We start from the raw sequence: 20,267 nt of genomic DNA, 5'->3' as shown, positions 1-20,267 counted from the left end.
GCCGGATTTTAGATTAAATTTTTACAGTCTTAAAAGTAGTAATTGAAAGTTATTTGGAAAATGTCAGCTGAGGTAACAGTTCATGGAGGAAGTGAGGCCATTTTCTCATAATCAGACTTCTTTTTACAGTTTTTTTCAATTGCTAACAAGCATTCGTCCAAACTGAAGTCACATGTTCAAAACTCTTTACACAGCCTGCATTTCCATCATGCATCTCAGCTAAACAGATAATCTCATCCCCAAAACTGTTTCTCACCAACAAAACACTTCATACACGTCTCAAAATAAGCTCATTTAACCACAACACTAGCAAATAGTCTCACTTTGGAAACGAACGTTGTCACTCTGAGCACACTGAACTGCAAAATACTAACAGAGAGCTTCACATTAAATAAATTGTAATCTTTCAAGTTTGAATGATTTCTTTTTAGATAAATCAATATTTTATTATAAAATAAGATCTTTGCACTTTCAGTGTTCTAAATCATTGTAATATATTGCAACGAGAATGAATCAAGAATGCAACAATTCAACAACATTTACATATTTTCTCTATGCCTTTGCATGAAAATTTGGGACCTTACAAAAAATAAAGTTTACTGTAAACAAAAAAAAAAAGGCAGAATCTCAGAATTCAGGGGGCAGAATAGAAATCAAGAAATAAAAGTCAAAAACCAACAACATGTTGGGGCGGTGTAGCTCAGTGGGTAGAGTGGCCGTCTTACAACCAGAGGGTTGTGGTTCGACCCCTTGGCCCGTTGTGCTCATGTTGAGGTGTCCCTGAGCAAGACACCTAACTCCTAATTGCTCCTGGTGGGTCGTGGTTAGTGCCTTGCATGGCAGCTCCCACCATCAGTGTGTGAATGTGATGCATTATGCTCAAACTTTGGAGAAAAGCGCTATATAAATACAACCATTTAACATGTACACTGTAACAATCGCACCCTGTTGTCTGCATTTGGCCACGTTTCCATCCACGTCACATCTGATGTCTTCTCTCGTGATGCACTGTGGGTAGAACCTTTTTGAGTGTCTCCTATATGGTTTCTGATGAGGTCAAACACAGATCTCCTGAATCTGTTTTCAGCTGACGACTACACTCAGCTGTGTTTGGAATTACATTTTTTTAATTTATTTTTATTGTCAATACTTTGATATGATTTTCAACAGATTTCAATGTGCAGCAGAAATTCCTCATGTTTTTCCTGATTTGATTGTGTTGTTAACTGTTTTGAACAAAGCGTGTTAGCATTTGAACAATGTGCTGTAAAAGTCTAGTGTTTTGCAGGTGATGAACTATCCATCCATCCATTCTCTATACGCCGCTTTATCCTCACTAGGGTCGCGGGGGGTGCTGGAGCCTATCTTAGGCCATGTCCACACGTATCCGGATATTTTTAAAACCGAATATCCGCCCCCTCCGTTTAGGAAAAAATCTGCGGCCACACGTCTCCATTTTCTACAAAAATCTCCGTCTACATGTATCCGGATACATGTACGTATATATCAAGCTTATCCAATCAGAAGCGGCGGCGGCGTCTCTCACGTCGAACATGCCGAGGACGTGAAATGGTTGTCAGGTGCAAAATAGCGGAAGTCACAGCAGTCCTCCTTCTGCGATGCTCTTCGAGGTGAAGCAGTAAATGAGCTTGTAAGATCAAACAAGCAAAAAACGCTTGTAGTATTGTTGAAACCAGTATACTTTTGAGCGCGTCCATTCTGCTCTGATTGTCTACAAAGGTCGCATGTCTGATGTCACAGCAGTTTTGTCGCAGGCAGTGACATCTACACTCCTAAAACTCTGGTTTTGTCTGTCCACACGTAAACGCATACCCAGGGTTTGTCCCAAATCTCCACTTTGGCTGGAGTTTTCAAAACCTCCGTTTTCTGAACCAAAAACCTCCGGTTACGTGTGGATGTGGATGGAGAAAAATATATGCGTTTTCAGACTTATCCGGATACGTGTGGACAGGGCCTCAGCTGACTCAGGCAAAGGCAGGGGACACCCTGGACAGGTCGCCAGTCTGTCACAGGGATATATATACAAACAAACAATCACACTCACACCTACGGGCGAGTAATCAATTAACCTCAGCATATTTTTGGACTGTGGGAGGAAGCCAGAGTGCCCGGAGAAAACCCACGTAAGCACAGGGAGAACATGCAAACTCCATGCAGAAAGATCCCAGGCCCAAGCCGGGATTTGAACCGGGGATCTTCTTGCTGCAAGGTGAAAGTGCTAACCACTACGACACTGTGCAGCCTTGGTGGTGAACTAGTAACTGGGAAAAGAGTTCATGAATTTTGGTGACTGTGGTCACTGAATGCATTTTGTGTGAAAGCAATGGAAGGTGATTCACAGTTCAGTCCACATGGACTTCTGTTTTGCAGACTTAGTTAAGAGTTTTGAACATGGGACTTCAGTTTCGACCAATGCGTGTTACCAATCGAAAAAAAAAAACTGTAAACCAGAAGAGTTGCTCCCTACTGGCTTTTGTGAAGAATGCAAGTTTAAATCACATTGTTGACTAAATCAATTTTTTATATACAGGCTATTTCTATTAAGTCATGGATTATTTTAATGTAAAAAAATAATATCTAATTCAGCCACACAGAGATGAGGTTTTATGGTTTAATCAATGACCACAAAGGAACTTTAATAGGTTTTGTCTGCTGCAGAAGGGCTTGCAGCACTCTACGGTAGGTCTACATTTTCAGTCAAGTTCTTGCGACTGATAAATGCTGCTTAGGGTATTTAAAAGATGATGAAGGAGATCTTAACATTATTGTTAGCTAGGTAATTATGTATTTTATGTAATATTATGAATACGATCTTAATATTAAATTTAATCAGGGAAATTGGTATTTTATACAATAGTAATAGTCTGCAATATTTATTTTCAGTCTGGTAAATGTCTGATTTATATGCTACTGTAGTCAGGTATATTAGAATCTATTATAATAAGAGGTGTTAGGGCTGGGCGATATGGCCAAAAAATAAAATCTTGATTTTTTTTTTTTTTAGTCATCTTGGATGATTACGATTTTAATTGATTTTTGTTGTTTCTTTGCGGTCTGTTTGCTATGGCTCGTGCTAGCCATGCCGCACTCCTGTAGCTGCGAGCACTCTTCCCATTCTTTAGGATGCCTCTGCTGGAGGTGCTGAAAGAGGTTAGTTGTGTTGCTACTCTTCGTTTTCACAGTAATTTGCAAACCTTGCACATAACTGTAATTTTCTCTGTGTCAGTCTTGTCAAAGCCGAACCTCTTCCATATAATTGATGAACATGTGGCCCTTTTCTCGTGACCAACTCTTCGTCTGCTGTTCTGTCCGCCATGACAGCGGTGTGAGTGTTTTGGCGGAAGGAGATGAGAGGCGGAAGCAAACACCAGTGCACAAGTCGTGAAAGACAGAGGAATAATCTGTATTGTCATATATTTAAGCTCACCTCGATTTTACGATTGGGCAAATTTTCAAATCGTCAGGTTTTAAAAAGGCGAATTAATCGAATTAATCGAATTAATTCGATTTATCGCCTAGCCCTAGTTCAATCTATGAGGATACAGACAGTCAGAAACATTTACCACCAGGTAAAGTCTAAATATCCAGAACTGGAAGTTCATTCAGTCAAAGACAGTTAGAGGGATCCTCAGATAAGAGACTTTAGTGGGACTATTTCACCATTAACTTCATTAGCACTATGCTCTGACCAGCTGAGCTAACTGGCCTGGTTCCTAAGAGCTATTTTGTCCAAACTTATTTGAAAACTCTACTAAATCTTATGCAAAATGATGGTTTGATGGTAAGGCATTGAACGGGAATTACTGCCTCACTGGACCAACACTCTATTATCTAGGTTTATAAAAAAGGTTCTTAAGCATTGGCTTGTGGACATTTTGGCCAGTGTGGGGGTTGAACCCATGACCTTGGCATTAATAGCACCATGCTCTGAACAGCTGAGCTAACTGGCCTGACTGGTGAGAGTTTTTTCGCCAAGGTAGTGTCTACCAACCCGGTCTCACAAGGATTCGTGAAACTATCACGTAAATTAATCTATGGTTACGTGCGCACCAACACGATTTCTCATATTTTACGTGTTGCTCACAACGAAATTCAAACCAATATATTTCAAGCGGAGGACTTTTCATGCCACTCAGAACGTATTTCAAACGAATATTTTTAATGTAAAAGCGTTGCGAATCAAAGCGGAGGACTTTTCATGCCACTCAGAAGTATTTCAAACAAATATTTTCAATGTAAAAGCGTTGCGAATCCAATGCTATATTTTGCATTACATCGTCCCATACATATAATGTGATGCCTTTATTTTTGCTGCAGGATTTGGGTATTTGAGATTAATAAACGTTAGTGTTTGTTTGTTTGCAAACGGGTTTGATTTTGTTTTCGTATCTGAGTCTTAATCACACCTGAATAGAACGTTTAATTAATCAAATATTCCTCGTGTGTCATGTTTCTCCTCGGTCAGATTTAAGCGAGTTACGTAGGGCATTTTGAATCGGTATATTATATTTTTAATGTAAAAGCATTGCGAATCCAACGCTATATTTTGCATTCGCAGGGGCCGGCAATTAGATGTGGCTTTGGGCCAAAATTTGTGTAAACATTATTCGGCCGTTTGACCGACGGGCCGGTGCGCTGGTATTTATTAAATAATTTTGATGAGTGGGTATCCGATAGCTCAGCACGTTAAGCGGGTGACCCATGTACAAGAGCTGGTCTCGGACGCGGGTTCGATTCCAGTCTGCTTTATTATAATATTTTGGAAGTTTTTCATACACAAATGCAGATTTCTAAACGGACTGCTGTAAAACTTTTTAACATGATTGAAGATATCAAACTCATGGACAACTCCTAACCCATTGGACATTCATGCGGACAGACTCCTGTTTCAATTTAAAAAAACAAACAAAAACAAAAAACAAAACGTGCAGCACTTCGGCACCTTTCTTCTTCGGTGGTGTCTGTGTAAAACAATGTCCAACATGCAAACAGCACACCTAGCGCCATGAAGCACAAAATGCAGGTGTAAATCAATGGGGTGCTGAACATAGTAATATTCATAGCGGAAATAATAGATAATAATAATAATGATAGGTAATAGAATATTCTGAAATTAAGCTCGACAGTAGACAGGTATTTTGCAAACACTGTCAACACACACACACACACACACACACTAATATATGTTAGAGAAGCATAAATATTAATGAGCCGGCTTGGTAATCCGAGTGATGAAGGCGCTTCCGTGATTCGAGGTGAATCTGCGTGCCGAGCCTGTCGTGTCAGTCATCCGTTGTTCTCTTTTCTATCATGCATAATGTCTTATAAATATAATTATCTGACTTTTTCACGGACAGCGATTTGGGGGTTGAAATCAGCACTACTATTAAAAATAGCAAAACTTTTTATTCACGTGATCCTGTTCTAATAAAGCACAAACAGCAAACAAAACAAATGGCGGAACTAACAGCCAGCAAACTACAAGTATTTTTTTTACCTTCAAAAGTAGCGACAGACTATTACATTTTAAGAACCTAAACAAAACCCTGACGTATTTTCTATGTCTGTCAACACAGACACTGCACGTCAGTCACTTTAATGTTAGCGGACTCTGTTGAATGGCTAAGTTACATAACCACAAACAAATCTCACAATATCACAGTAAATCGAGTTTGTGGGTTTTTTTAAATTCATGCCGAATTAAAGAGCTGCTCCTCACCATTCACGAGTGTTTGTTTCATATTCGACATCCTTAACTTTATCTTGTAAATTAGCGTCCGAAATTAAATGGGAACATTTGCAATGGAGTTCGTCAGCCGCTTCCACCACTGAACGCGGTAAACTAATTAATAGGAACTGGACTTCAAACAATTTAGACATGGCGTCTAAAAGCGTAAAAACTGCAATGTCTAAAGTGTGAGAGGAGACGGTGTATTTTTGGTTAAATTATACAATGTTCGCCGTCAGAGTCATTCATATAAACTGCCTGTAATGTGCAGCAAATAGTAGTTAACCGGCGCCAGCTCTTCAGTGACCTTAACGGTCCGTACCTCTAGTACAGATGCTACGGGTATGGGTCCGTACCTCTAGTACAGATGCTACAGGTACGGGTCCGTACCTGTAGCATCAACCTTTGGCCAAATTTGTTCGAAAATTCCACAAAATCTGGTGCAAAATGTTGGTTTGATGGTAAGGAATTTAACAGAAATTACTGCTTCGTTTGCCCGACGCGCTAATATTTAGATTTTTGAGGGTGTTAAATGTTGCCTCATGGACTCTTTGGCCAGTATGGGGGTTGAACTCATGGCCTTTGCATTATTAGTACCGTGCTCTGACCAGCTGAGCTAACCAATCTGACTTCTGAAAGTTTTTGGCCAAATTTGTTCGAAAATTCCACAAACTCTGACTGCTGAAAAAAATCCACTATAAAGAAAGTCAAAGTAGAACCATGTGGCCTAATGGATAAGGCGTCTGACTTCAGGTCAGAAGATTGAGGGTTCAAGTCCCTTCATGGTTGATTCAAGTCTGGGTTGAAGGACTAGTTTGAAGCTGCTGAGTTTCTCCCTGACTGTAGAATGACAGTGAGGTGCAGCCAGGTTGTTCTCTGAGTAGTCTGATAGCTGAGCTATCTGGCCCTGCTGGGCAGAAATCTCTTTGTCCAAATTTGCTCAAAATCAACATGAATCTGCTGCAATAAGCAGACTCATTGGTGACAAACAGAAATCATTGCTCAACACTCTAAATTTAAATCTGGTGCAAAAAGCCGCAGGTCCTGATGGAATGTCCTCCAGAATCCTCAGCGACTGTGCAGACCAGCTCTGTCAGGTGCTGCTGCGCATCTTTATCCTGAGTCTGAGTCTGGAGAAGGTTCCTGTGTTGTGAAAGACTTCCTGCCTGGTTCCTGTCTCAAAGACTAGGAACCCCAGGGAGCCAAACCACTTCAGACCTGTGGCTTTCACTTCTCATCTGATGAAGACGATGGAGAGGATCATCCTCAGGAATCTACGCCCCCTGGTGAGCCCTAATCTGGACCCACTGCAGTTCGCTTACCAACCGAACATTGGAGTGGGTGACGCAGTTGTCTACCTGCTGCACAGATTGCTGACTCACCTGGAGGACACCGGCAGCACTGTGAGGGTCATGTTCTTTGACTTCTCCAGTGCTTTCAACACAATCCAGCCTTCTCTGCTCAGGGTGAAGCTTGAGGGACCGGGAGTAGACTGTCACCCGGCTGCTTGGATCATTGACTACCTCACCAACAGACCATAGTACGTGAGGCTTCAGGATTGTGTTTCTGATGTAGTGGTCAGCAGCATGGGGGCCCCACAGGGGACAGTGCTCTCTCCCTTTCTCTTTCATCCTGTACACATCGGACTTCCACTACAACTCTGGGAGCTGTCACCTCCAGAAATTCTCTGATGATACAGCCATTGTTGGGTGTGTGTCTAATGGGGACGAGCTGGAGTACAGGACAGTCATCTCTGACTTTGTCGACTGGTGTGAGCGAAACCATCTGCAGCTTAATGCCAGTAAGACGAAAGAGATGACCATCGACTTCCGCAGGAGGAGAGCACCTCAGACTGCACCGGTGAACATCCAGGGTATGGACATTGAGATAGTGGACTCATACAAATACCTGGGTGTTCACCTCAACAACAAACTGGACTGGTCACACAACACAGAGGTCCTGTACAAGAAGAAGTCGTCTCCACCTGCTGAGGAGACTGAGGTCCTTTGGAGTATGCAGGACTCTGCTCCAGACATTCTATGACTCCGTGGTAGCGTCTGTTGTTTTCTATGCAGTGGTCTGCTGGGGAGCAGGGAGCTCTGAAAGGGACAGAAAGAGACTGAACAGACTGGTCAGGAGGGCCAGTTCTGTGCTGGACTGTTCCCTGGACTCCATAGAGGAGGTGGGTGAGAGGAGGATGTTGGCAAAGCTCACATCCATCAGGGACAACCCCTCTCACCCACTGCCTGACAGTGTGGAGTCTCAAAGTAGCCTTTTCAGCAGTAGACTGAGACACCTAACCTGCAAGAAGGAGCGCTATCGCAAGTCATTCATTCCATCCGCTATAAGACTTTATAACATCAGCATCACTGGCTGATGTTAACACAAAACTGGACTCTAGAACATCATCCTTTACCACATAATCTGCACAGTTCTTGAGCTATTTTACTTTTACTTTACTCCACATCATTACATAAGCCACATTTTCCATCCTACACTCCTCAACATATTGTGATTTTTATTATGTTTATCATTATATTGTTGTCTATTGTTGCTTATTGTTGCTCTACTGTATGATGTATGCTGCTGTAACATGGGAAATTTCCCCAGACACGGGGAGCAATAAAGGATTATCTTATCTTATCTTATCTTATCTTATCTTATCTTATCTTATCTTATCTTATCTTATCTTATCTTATCTTATCTTATCTTATCTTATCTTATCTTATCTTATCTTATCTTATCTGTTCAATAGTAGGGATCTGAACAGAAACTGCTGCTTAATCAGCTAATGATTTCATGGTTAGTTGTTTTTTTTTTTGTTTTTTTTGTTTTACAGTCGATGTACAATACTTTTGTGGCTATTGAGGGTTCGAGTCCCTTCGTGGTTGATTTAAGTCTGAGTTGAAGGACTAGTTTAAAGCCACTGGGTTTCTCCCCGACTGTAGAATGACAGTGAGGTGCAGCCAGGTCGCTCTGTGAATAGTCTGACGATGTGAGACAAATTTTAACTGCTACAAGTTTGAGGAAGTAGCTCCCATTTTGCTCCACAGAAAGGAAAAAAAATTCTGGAAAATGCCCCAAAGTCTCATGTAAGAAAACGTAACTTATTCTAAAAGTAAAATCCACTGTCTAATAAATAAAGAACAGTCTTTGTTTAGACGTTGGATCAAAATTTTCTGTGATTCTTGTCGCAGTTCTGGTTCTGGTTCTTAGGTTCTGAGGTTCTGAAGTGGTTGAAAAACAGATTCTGTAAACGTTCTTATAAATTACTGCTTCGTTTGACCGACGCACTAATATTTAGATTTTTGAGGGTGTTAAATGTTGCTTTATGGACTGTTTGGCCAGTATGGGGGTTGAACCCATGACCTTGGCGTTATTAGCACCATGCTCTGACCAGCTGAGCTAACCGGCCTGACTTCTGAGGGTTTTTTTGGCCAAATTTGTTCGAAAATTCCACAAAATCTGGTGCAAAATGTTGATTTGATGTAGGGTTGGGCGATATGGCCAAAAAATAAAATCTTGATTTATTTTTTTAGTCATCTTGGATGATTACGATTTTAGTTGTTTCTTTGCGATCTGCTTGCTATGGCTAGTGCTAGCCATGCCGCACTCCTGTAGCTGCGAGCACTCTTCCCATTCTTTAGGATGCCTCTGCTGGAGGTGCTGAAAGAGGTTAGTTGTGCTGCTACTCTTCGTTTTCACAGTACTTTTGCAAACCTTGTTTTCTCTGTGTCAGTCTTGTCAAAGCCGAACCACTTCGATATAATCGATGTAACATGAGGCCCTTTTCTCGCGACCAACTCTTCGTCTGCTGTTCTGTCCGCCATGACGACAGTGTGAGTGTTTTGGCGGAAGGAGATGAGAGGCGGAAGCAAACGCCAGTGCACAAGTCGTGAAAGACAGAAGAAGAATCTGTATTGTTATATATTTAAGCTCGCCTTGATTTTACGATTGGGCAAATTTTCAAATCGTCAGGTTTTAAATAGCCGAATTAATCGAATTAATTCGATTTATCGCATAGTCCTAAGAGTTGTACAACATAATATCTGAGTTCCTCAAATTTGTATACAATATTGTAGGGCGTTAATGCTATTATTTAATTTATGGATATTGCTTTTTAAAATTAACATCATTGGGTCTTTATTGTAATATTTAACTCTGTGTTATTTGCATAATTATTAATGTTGTAGGGTCCTGACATTATTATTTAAACTTGCTTGTTGAATTTTTATCACCAATGTGAAATATAAATAATGATTACTTGACTAATAATTACAAAAAATATAAAAGTATTTGTAGATTTTGGCCTAACAAACAGCCACAGGAACTAAATTTACCCAAAATATGTGTTTTAGACAATGTCCTAAGGTCTTAAAAACATTTGGCAGGTAAATCTGTATATTATGTAATTTTGTAGGGTCCTAATAATATTTAATTTAATTAGGTAAACTTGTATTTTGCATAATATTGTAGAGTCTGATCAGTATTTATTTTAGTTGGCTAAATTTATGTTTTATATAATATTGTCGAGTCCTAACTATTTTAGTTTGGTAAATTTATATTTTATATGAAATTGTAGGGTTGTAATGTTTAATTTAGTCAGGGAAATTGGTAATTTATATAATAATATGGAGTTTTTGCAATATTTATTTTCAGTCTAGTTGTACAGTATTGTAGGGTCTTCATATTTAATTTGGCAGGTAAATTTTTATTTTGTTTAATTTTGTAAGGTCTTAACCGTCATATCTAAATTACTCATAATTATATAGTTTACGATTTTGCAGGATCTAAACTGTAATATTTATACATTTTAAATTTGTCTTGAATATTATTGTTATTGTTTGGTTTTACAGTAATATTTAATTAAGCCTTATTTGCATATGTATTTCAATCTGTTTGGTACATTTTAACAGCAATATGCTATCTGAATAACTCTGACTTGCCCAATAACATACATATTTGTACATACAGCGCCCTCCATAACTATGTGTTCTTTAGCTTCTAAAAAATTCATTTTTTTTCTAAATAATATAGGACCACAATGAAAAAAGAGGAAAATCCAACCTTTAATTAAAATGCATTTATTCAGTGGAGAGAAAAAAACACACACATTAAGAAATAGTTCTTTGAAATCAAATCATGTGTGCCATAATTATTAGCACCCCTGATGTTAAAACTTTGTGCAACCCCTTTTGGCCAACAAAACAGCACCAAATCTTCTCCTATAATACTTTTCTGTACAAATTTCAGTGTGAGAGTATGCTTCACATCTTAACCAGGGGTGTCAATAATTATGGAGGGCGCTCTGTGTGTGTGTGTGTGTGTGTGTGTGTGTGTGTGTGTGTGTGTGTGTGTGTGTGTGTGTGTGTGTGTGTGTGTGTGTGTGTGTGTGTGTGTGTATACACACACACACTCATTCATTACACACAATTGTATAAGGAATGAGTGTGTTTTTAACCCAACATTTGTTTAATATTTTTGTGGATTTTGGCCTAAAACAAAACCTCTGGAACTTAATTTACACAAAATGTGAACTTTTTGATGTCCTAATGTATTACTGTGCAGATTCCTTACTGAAAATTGAGGTAAGCTACTTGTAATTTTCCTTTAATCACCAGTTTAGTGATGCTAAATAAAGGTGGAGGCCATCATGTCAGACTTCAGCGGTAATGTCTCTGCGCGTCTATTCATGTCTTTACGGTAAAACTCTTCGCCACACGGAAGAAAGGAGCAGTTAGCTTCTAGAAACACACAGGGATGTAAAAATTATACTGCGTCGCCTCTTTTCTCCTTTTTTTTATAGAAACCTTCTGCGCTGAGGGAGCCTCTGTTTACATTTTCCTCTCGTGTTTACTTTGTGCGACTGAACATGGCGACGTGCATCCCCTTCCAAACACAGTTATCCTCAATAATGGAGGTTCTGGTGAAGGCAGCAGTAGCAGAAATCTCCAAACTAGTCGATGACAAATGTGCGTTTCTGCACCTGGAAATCTCCCGAAAGCAAAGCGAGAACGAGATGCTGAAGAGGAAGCTGCTGCTGATGGAGAACAAGAACCGGCAGCTGCAGCGGGGATTCGGTAAGACGCTCGTTTCTGCACAAAACTGTCAAAATTCATTCATGTATCTTCACGTAGAAGTAGAGAAAACAAGACGCCCAGTCGGTTTATGCAACAGCATGAATCTAATCTGGCATTGTAGGAAGGTTGCTCTTTTCAAATTAACCTCTATTATTATTTCCGGTTTAAAAATAACAGTTAATTTCCTTTAAATGTCCATTTTTTGCTTCCAGAGGACTACATGGACCGGGGACCTGATGAGGGAAACAACTGTCCACATCCCACAGCAGGAGATATTAAGGTCTGTGTCGGTTTTATTATCTAGAAACTTTGATTTGTAGATGTATTTTTTATTTCTTTAATTGTTTGTTGCCAATATCAGTTTCATAATATTGTGATATGTCAGTTTTATATGCAGCATTTGCAATTTTCCTGCAAAATTTTATTTATTGTCATACAGCAGCGCAAGATAGCAAAAATAATGACATTTCAAACTACAACTTGTATTATAATGTTATTATCATTTGCATTATTACTTTATTACTTCAGACTTATTACTAGTTTTTACCTAATATTATTTTAGCTTTCTTCTTATATCATATTTCTATTTTATTGTGCTTCTGTTACACAGTGCATTTATTCCCCTGTATTATTACTTAACTACTGCAAAGCCATTACTAGTATTGATTCCTACTTTGCCCTGCGACAGACTGGCGACCTGTCCAGGGTGTCCCCTGCCTTCGCCCAAGTCAGCTGGGATAGACTCCAGCACCCCCCGCGACCCGAGTGAGGATAAAGCGGTGTATAGAGAATGGATGGATGGATTCCTACTTTGATATTCTAGTCTTATTTGATCTTACTTCTTGTATTGTACTTTTATCTTATTGTATTTCTAGTAGGCAGTGGGTTCATTCTCATGTTATGCTCTTTTCTTTCTTTTTTTTAGCTATTTATGGCTCAAGAATTTCTTCAGGATATAGATAGATAGATAGATAGAGTGCAAAAATTAGTGGTGGTATTTGCAAGAAATGAGTGGATGAGTTTAACATGTTGTGGAAGAAAGTGGAGTCCAAGTGGAAACAGTGTCAGAAGTGATATGCAACAGAATCGTACCAGAAAGAGTAAAAGGTAAAAATGATAGAAGGACCAGTTATATTAAAGACAGTAGGAAGTGGAGCTGAAGGTAAAAGAGTTAAAGATGCTGTGATTTGCTCTGGATGGGTGTAAGTAAGAAAAGCAAGATTGAGTTGGTTTGCAGAGGAGATATGTCCAGTTTACTCTGGAAAAGATGCAGAAGATGGAGTTGCCAGTTGAGAACAAAATCCAAAGAGGAGGTTTATGGATGTGGTGAGAGAAGACATGTAAGTGGAGGAGGACGAGATGGAACCGGAGCAGGTGAAAGAAGAAAAAGAAGCAGAGAGAAGAAGTAAACTGACTAGCGTTGATACTGGCGTGGACTAGTGATTAATAACAGTTAATCTAAAAATGAAAATTCAGAAATTGAAAAAGCTCAAATTTAGGACGTGTTAGTAAGTTAGTCCTAAATTTTTGGTTCTATTATCCAACTCAGTATAGTGCAATATATATATATATTTTGTATGTTTGTGTATTTGTTTTGTAATATATATTGATCAGTCAGAGCTGTTTTATCTGATTTGGAATTTAAAAAGGTGTATCTAGACAGTTATATATACATATTTTTCCTTCATAAATTTAGAATTTTAACTTTTATGTTGTTTGTTACTTCATTTTATTCAGAAATCAAAACCAACTCACTCCAATTTAGGGCATTCGCTGTGCTACGTGACTGACCCAGCTGTTAAACTGTCTTGTCAGTGGTTTTGCAAATTCATGGCATCCCCCTTATGTGACAGCCATCCAGCAAACACATAAACAGAAAACGTTTCATTTGGAATGGGGAAACATGAGCTTTGCTTAATTAGAAACAGTTTTGGACAGTTTATTCCCAGTACTATTATCACTTTATGAATTTCATTTAAAGCTTTAGTCAAAATTGTTCCATTTTCAGTTGCTCCATGTTCTGTGCTACTTACATAAGGTCATGGTAAAAGCAGTTCATGTTTCTACATTACTCCTTACATTAGACTAAAGACCTATTATTTTTATGATATTTTGTGCATTGCAAATCAAATTGCAACATCTGTCCAAAAACTTTTATATTTTGCCCAAATTTTTGAACTGTATCGTGGAACTTGCTTTTAATAAATTCTGCTTCAGTGAGTAATGTTTTTATATCATACTCATACATCCAACAAATCTAGCAATAAATATCAGTTCAACTCTGAATAGTGTTTGTGTCTTCCAGCTAACTGTTTTGGCTGCATTTTTGGTTGAAATTTCACGATTTTCTGTGACTATTCTGGTCGATGTTGCTTCCAGCAACAGCAGGCAGCTTAAAAATGCAGCTACTTGTCCAGAACTGCACAGCTGACAGACAAACTGACTGTTTAACCAAATACATCCCTCAGGAGTTGCTGAAGAGCAAACAGGGTCAATACTGGACTTATTTCACCAGGTAGTAAAGCTGCTGTGCGTCTGATAAATGCACAAACAGAAGACTGTTTGCCAACACCTTCTCCAAATCTGTATTATATGGTAATAATATGTTTGATTTGTTTAGTGTTTGTTTTGTTGCCCCCAAGTGACCCAGAGAAATCCAATTAATCCTTCTTCTCTTCATCTAGTTTCCTGATATTGAAGATGGCACAATTTCCTTTACAATTAAAGAAGAGAGTCCAGATGAGGCGCTTTGGATCAGTGATTCTGCCCGAGCGATTGGTGAGTTAAAGGATGGGAAGAATTTGTGGATTTCTTTCCTGTACAAATCCAATTTAAAGATCAGATGGTTGCACACAGTAAGAACTGGACTTTGTGCAGGAATTGAATCTCCAGAATTGTTGCTTCTAGTTTGAAATTGACTTCATATCCCTTCCTGAAGTCTCCTGTCACACCTGTCACTTGCAGATTCTGCTGTACAATACCCGAATGCTGCTAACGTTCCGGGAAACCAGCAGTTTGAAGACCAGCACCAGTTAACCCATTCAGAGGTCACCAGACAGAAGCCTTCAGAGTTCAGCGACTCGTACAACTCTGGTCCGCATGCAGTAGACATCAGTGGCCTTCAGTTCACAGTCAAGACCGAGAAGGAGGAGGACCGATTGCCGTTCAGACAGGATGGATGCCAGCACAATGTGGGGAAGCAGACTCAGCTCGCAGCCGACTTTTCTATGGATGAAAGGGAAAATCAGCTCTGGTCATCCATAATTGAAGGTAATGACATTGAGGCTGGTTTTCCGGACTTCTCGAGTGTAGTTGAGGAGTACTCCAACACATTCCCAGACCATTCAGATGCAAACGTGATTTCTAACAAGTCGACAAGTGTCCAGCAGTCACAGAGGCTGTGCAATGGGATCTACAACAGTGATGCTCCTCAGTCATCTGGTTTTCAGCCCAGACCTCAGGCTGCATTGTCGCAGCAAGACAAGCAAAAGGAACAAATTTACCCGCAGAGAAACGCCTCGCATGGCGCCCATCTGAGGCAGCCAGATGAAGACTCCGAGAGGGAGGCTGCCACCGGAGATAGAGCAGCTGTAACTCACTCGCACAACACTTTTACACCGAGCAGCTTCCACCCCCACAAGTCTCACTCCGGCGTGGCCCGGGGCTACGCTTGCTCACAGTGCGGGAAGACCTTCAACCGCTTGCACCAATTCAAACTGCACCAGCAGAGCCACAAAAGAAAGCGAGCGTTCTGGTGCACGGTATGCGGTAAGAGCTTCCAGTGCTCATCCCACCTGAGCATCCACCACCGGACGCACACGGGGGAGAAGCCGTACGGTTGCGGACAGTGCGGGAAAAGGTTCACACAGCAAAGCAGCCTGAGGGTCCACCAGCGCACTCACAGTGGGGAGAGACCCTACAGCTGCTCACAGTGCGGGAAAACCTTCATCCTGATGCACCATTTAAAACGGCACAGAATAATTCATACGTACAGCTGGGGTGGAGATGTGTGATGCTCCGGAGAAAGAATGGACTCAAATAACACTTTGAACCAAATCAGAAAGCCACTGAGCGGCAGCTTTTTTGTTTGTTTTTTGGGTTGTGATTTTTAACTTTGTGGTGTTGCTGACAGACTTTGTATATTAACGCATAATTTACTATGCAAAATCCATCTGGATGGATTTTAAGATTTTTGCTTCTTTTTTTTCAAAATATTGTCTTAAAAGGATCAAAATGTGAAGCTGAATTCCACCTTTATTCACTCAAGTCAGTATTTGTAAAATACTTCCAAAGCTAGAAATCCAAAAAAACAAGGTCTAAAATGTGGAGTCATTAAACAAACCCTTCAGCCTTTCCTCTGACACTTACCTACGTACATACAGACCCTCACCCAAACTCTTTGTCTTTTAGCTTGTCATGTAGAAACCAGCCTTACTTCATCTTAGTACTGAAACTTAAGAAGCACAAGATGCTCATTGCCCCATCCACTCTTTGCTTAAAGGTGGGTCTGCGTTTCTGGATATTTAGCTAGTTAGTTTATTCAGTCAGGGCAGTGTATGAACACCGGATTTTTTTCAGCACAAATGAAATGGACATCCAGTGGACTATGAGTGTATTGGATTAGAATTGTGTACTCCATAGACAAGTGGGGTTTCCACTCAAATCCATGAAAGCACCTCAGGTTCATGTTTTAATGTCAGCATTGGTAAGACTGCCTGACTTTTGCTCTGTTACATTTTCCATGAAAATTCACCCCAAAATTCTGTCCTCTTTTTAATGCTTTATATTAAAATGATTGTCAAAACCAGCAGCTGGAATTTTGTGATTCTCACAAAAAAGACGTGTTCCCCTTTCAATTTACTTTAATCCTACAAAGCAGTACTTTTTTTATTGCAACTTATTTGATAGACAATGTGTCATTGGCAGAAATGTTTCAAATTTTGGACATATTTTGTCAACTGCAAACTTTGTATTCCTTTAACTGCTTGTAGGGATAGGACTTGGCTGTATTCACTGTAGGGCTGGCCTGAATAGTGGTTTCTGGTCTCCGGATATTCTAGCCCTATTAAAGACAAATATCTGAATATTCGTTCCGCCCCGTAACGTCTGACGGGAGGAGGGGGGGGGGAGTGGGACGGCCCGATGGCCCGAATATTTGGATCAATTCGTCTGGTCTCCCGGACGCGTATATTCGGATACCAAAATTAATATCTGGATACCGCCGTAGTGAACGAATATTCGGATATTCAGGTCCAACCCTAATTCACTGTTATTCACTGTTTTCATCACATTATTAAATATGTGCGCCATTTGCTCCTCAACAAAATTAGGGCTGAAAATAATAAAATCTTAAAATCAATTGTGAAACAAACAGCAGGACAATGGAGGGATTTAAAAACTGAGGTTATGTGATCATAGTTAATTTTTTCTGTTAGAAGATGAGTAGCTGCTTGTTGAACCAGCACCAGATGGCAAAGAAATCTGGTGAATATGAGGCATTTTACTTAAATAATCGCTATTAATTGATCAGCCAAGCTGTTGTTGATTAATTTACCATCAATCTACTGTCTTACCACCACACAAGTTCTAGCATTATCCAAGCATGTAGTCATTCTGGTAGGTGAAATGTCACCAGAGGGCAGTGTAACTCATCATTTAAACAATTACAAAACAGAAAGGGAACTGTGACACTGCACTGCCTGTACAGGAACAGGAGGTTTACACTTTGAAGTTCCTGTTTACTGCAAGAAATAATAACCACTTGACTGTGAATTCTAGTGGTTTGAGAGCCTTTCTCATAAATGCTGCATGCTGCTGATACATGCCTTTTCCAGCCTTATTTCATTGTTCTACGTGTTGCCTTTTGCTCAGTATTTGATGCTTTTAATTTATTTTGCTTACTGGTTTTTGTTGCGCTATCGGCCTCACCGTACAAAGCAGAGGTTTTTCCCTTCCACCTCCACCTACTTGACATTTGTGGTTTTAAATGAAATGCGTTTCCTTGAAATTTGTTACACTCATTCATGTCTTACTCAGAGTTGAAACAGCTTTGGTGATGAATTTTTAATCTTGTACTATATAGACTGCGGATAGAAGTCTGCCATTGGTCACGTATTTCATGCAGCCTCCTCCTCCCCTTTTTCCGTCCACGTGTCACTGTATCAAAATCCCCTTCACTACAGGAAACTACACCAACGACATTCAAGTTAACAACCTTCCACACTAAAAATGTAAAGCTTTGTAGAGAATTTGGACTGATTACAACCCTGCTGTGTTTTTATTGGGAAATTAGCCATTTTAATGACACTGCTTGCTTCCATGCTTGCAAATGTTCCTCCCAAACAGTTCCCCCATCACTGTTTTGAGGGGACACTGTTGCTGCTTAATCCACTCAATATGATTGTCAGTGGTTAAAAGAAGTACCAACAAGCTAGAGCAATTTTTCCTCTGTAGCAGGGGAGGAATCAGACCATTCTGTGCTGCAGCATAGTCTGGCTATGCAAGGCTAATCTTTCCCCATTATAAAGTCAGTATTGAAGTTCACGCCAACTTTGTTTTATCTCCAAATATCTGCAAATTAATGGCATTCCATCAGCCTCGGATGGATGTACTTTGGGTTTTGTGCTAATTAACACATTTTTGCTTGCTGACATGCAAACCAAAATGATTTACTGGGTAAACATTGACAAATTAGCTGTATGACATCAAAATGTAGGCCAAAAATATCGCTGTGCCCAAAAGCGAACCTCAGTAAGCTGTTAGCATGGCTTGTTAGCAAGGACACTAGTGCTTTTGTCCAGATTTCCAGAAGAGAGCCATGCATTTTCTTAATGTTTTGATGGTTATAGTTTGACATTTCTGAGATTCTGGACCACATTCAGAGTATATTTTCCATTGTGATTATGGATAAATAGTGCAGTAGGGCTTGGCTTGGTTTGGCGCTACAAGATTGTGCAGGTTGTAAAGTTCAGTATAAACACTGGCCTGGAACACTGTGTCCTGGTAGTTAGGGTCAGAAATGCCTACTTTTTCCATAGACATACTCTTTTCTCATTGTAAATTAATCAATCTCCAATTTCATTTGAAACAGCAGCCGTCATGTTTGACAGTAATGTGAAATAGCTTTTATGTTTGCGTAGCTTTGTTGCACACATGCACATACAGTGGTTGAGGAAGAAGGTAAGCTCAGTTAGTGATTTTCCTCAGAAAAAAATCCTTTTTTGAAGTTTCCCACGATCAAAATATAATTCAGAAGGCAGTGATCAGAATGGCCTCATACCAGATCATACTGACATGTACCTGCCCTACTGATGCATGGATGTTTGTGCTTCTTTTTAGCCAGTGTGACATTTTCAGCAGTGCAGTCATCGGATGAAAGTCAGTCAGTTTGCTGTTGTGATTTTACCACCATTATTAAATGCAGGACATACTGTACATTCAAGGGTTGCCAAGAAATATGTGTGTGTGTTCGGTCATAAATCCAACCTGCAGCAGTGCATGGAGCTATTGATATTATGTCAGCGTGTCCCAACAGTGTGTACAGCTGTGGCCTTGCTTTGTGTACGTACGCTGCAGTATATCAGTACATTTTATGCAGACACCTGGACCTCCTCCTCCCACAGCAGGCAAACAGACAGCTCATAAAATTCTCATGACCTTGTATGGCCATAACAGTGGTGCCTGAGCGTCATGGAATTTTTTTTTTTTTCCTGCAGTAGGAGGAGGAAGAGCGACGAACTGGCAGTGGATATATTTTTTGGGTAAGAAAGTGGGAACAGCAGAGTGAGGACAGGAGCATCCATGGGAGAGTAGATGGTAACAAAATAAGAGGATAAACATGACTGATAAGATTTTTTCTCAGAGGGATAACTGTGTGCACCACATAGGTTTATATTTTTTACTTTTGGAATGCCAGCAGCTTGTGCTTTAATGGCTATGTTAACATTTTAGGGAAGATAGATCCTGGTGAAAATATTTGTGTTTGTGGCTCCTGCCTTGGCAGAGGTACTGTATGGTTTTAGTGCTGTCTGTGTGTTTCAGCAGGATTAAGCAAAAACTACTGGGCAGAAGTTAATTAAATCTGGTAAAGAAGTGGAACATGGTAGGAGAAAGAACACATTTAATTCTGTTGCAAATCCCCATCACTTTTTGAAATAAAAATTGTGAGATAGGGGTCTGTCCTTCTAGATTTATTGTGTGTTATTGTATTCTTATTATTCATGTAGATGGCCAGTCATTAAACACACAACTTAAATAAGACAGGGCCTCAGATGATTAGGTATGTAAAAAAAGATGTAACTTTAAAGTACCCTCTGGTTATTCATTCCTTGAAAGCCCATCTATTTGCACCAGAATTGCCCACTTAGCTCAGTTTGACTTTGACTCTATGGAAGTTTTGAATGGAAGCTACTAAGTTGACTAGTAGAAGATAAGAATGT

General features: G+C 39.9%; 1 protein-coding gene and 2 non-coding genes across 5 annotated transcripts; 1 reads left to right on the top strand and 2 right to left on the bottom strand.

Moving 5' to 3' along the window:
• Window positions 1-3,897: 3,897 nt before the first annotated feature.
• Window positions 3,898-3,971, bottom strand: trnan-auu (transfer RNA asparagine (anticodon AUU)). Its single transcript has one exon. It is a non-coding gene; the product is annotated as a tRNA-Asn (tRNA).
• A 5,119-nt stretch (window positions 3,972-9,090) lies between these two features.
• trnai-aau (transfer RNA isoleucine (anticodon AAU)) lies at window positions 9,091-9,164 on the bottom strand. Its single transcript has one exon. It is a non-coding gene; the product is annotated as a tRNA-Ile (tRNA).
• A 2,221-nt stretch (window positions 9,165-11,385) lies between these two features.
• LOC110967120 (oocyte zinc finger protein XlCOF28-like) lies at window positions 11,386-16,636 on the top strand. 3 transcript variants are annotated; one of them, XM_051953378.1, is made up of 5 exons: window positions 11,393-11,829; window positions 12,042-12,109; window positions 12,518-14,424; window positions 14,514-14,607; window positions 14,794-16,636. In XM_051953378.1, exons 3-5 carry the CDS (start codon window positions 14,422-14,424, stop codon window positions 15,840-15,842), a joined length of 1,146 nt encoding a protein of 381 aa, XP_051809338.1. In that variant the 5' UTR covers window positions 11,393-11,829; window positions 12,042-12,109; window positions 12,518-14,421; the 3' UTR covers window positions 15,843-16,636. The 3 variants fall into 3 exon arrangements, with proteins under 3 accessions (XP_022072327.2, XP_051809338.1, XP_051809337.1); XM_022216635.2 differs by lacking the exon at window positions 12,518-14,424 and having other exon boundaries at window positions 11,386-11,829; XM_051953377.1 differs by having other exon boundaries at window positions 12,042-14,424.
• The last annotated feature ends 3,631 nt before the right edge of the window (window positions 16,637-20,267 follow it).

Source organism: Acanthochromis polyacanthus, chromosome 9, assembly GCF_021347895.1.
Source record: "Acanthochromis polyacanthus isolate Apoly-LR-REF ecotype Palm Island chromosome 9, KAUST_Apoly_ChrSc, whole genome shotgun sequence".
Lineage (NCBI taxonomy): Eukaryota > Metazoa > Chordata > Actinopteri > Pomacentridae > Acanthochromis > Acanthochromis polyacanthus.
The sequence above is the reverse complement of the archived record's forward strand: the minus strand, read 5'-3'. Positions and strand labels throughout refer to the sequence as shown.

What these genes read in the sequence shown, in the direction of transcription:
- LOC110967120 (XM_022216635.2), top strand. Translation starts at nt 11,622, where the DNA reads ATGGCGACGTGCATCCCCTTCCAAACACAGTTATCCTCAATAATGGAG. An exon ending in GCAGCTGCAGCGGGGATTCG is followed by an intron (nt 11,830 to 12,041) that starts GTAAGACGCTCG and finishes TTTTGCTTCCAG; the next exon opens with AGGACTACATGGACCGGGGA. An exon ending in CCACAGCAGGAGATATTAAG is followed by an intron (nt 12,110 to 14,513) that starts GTCTGTGTCGGT and finishes CTCTTCATCTAG; the next exon opens with TTTCCTGATATTGAAGATGG.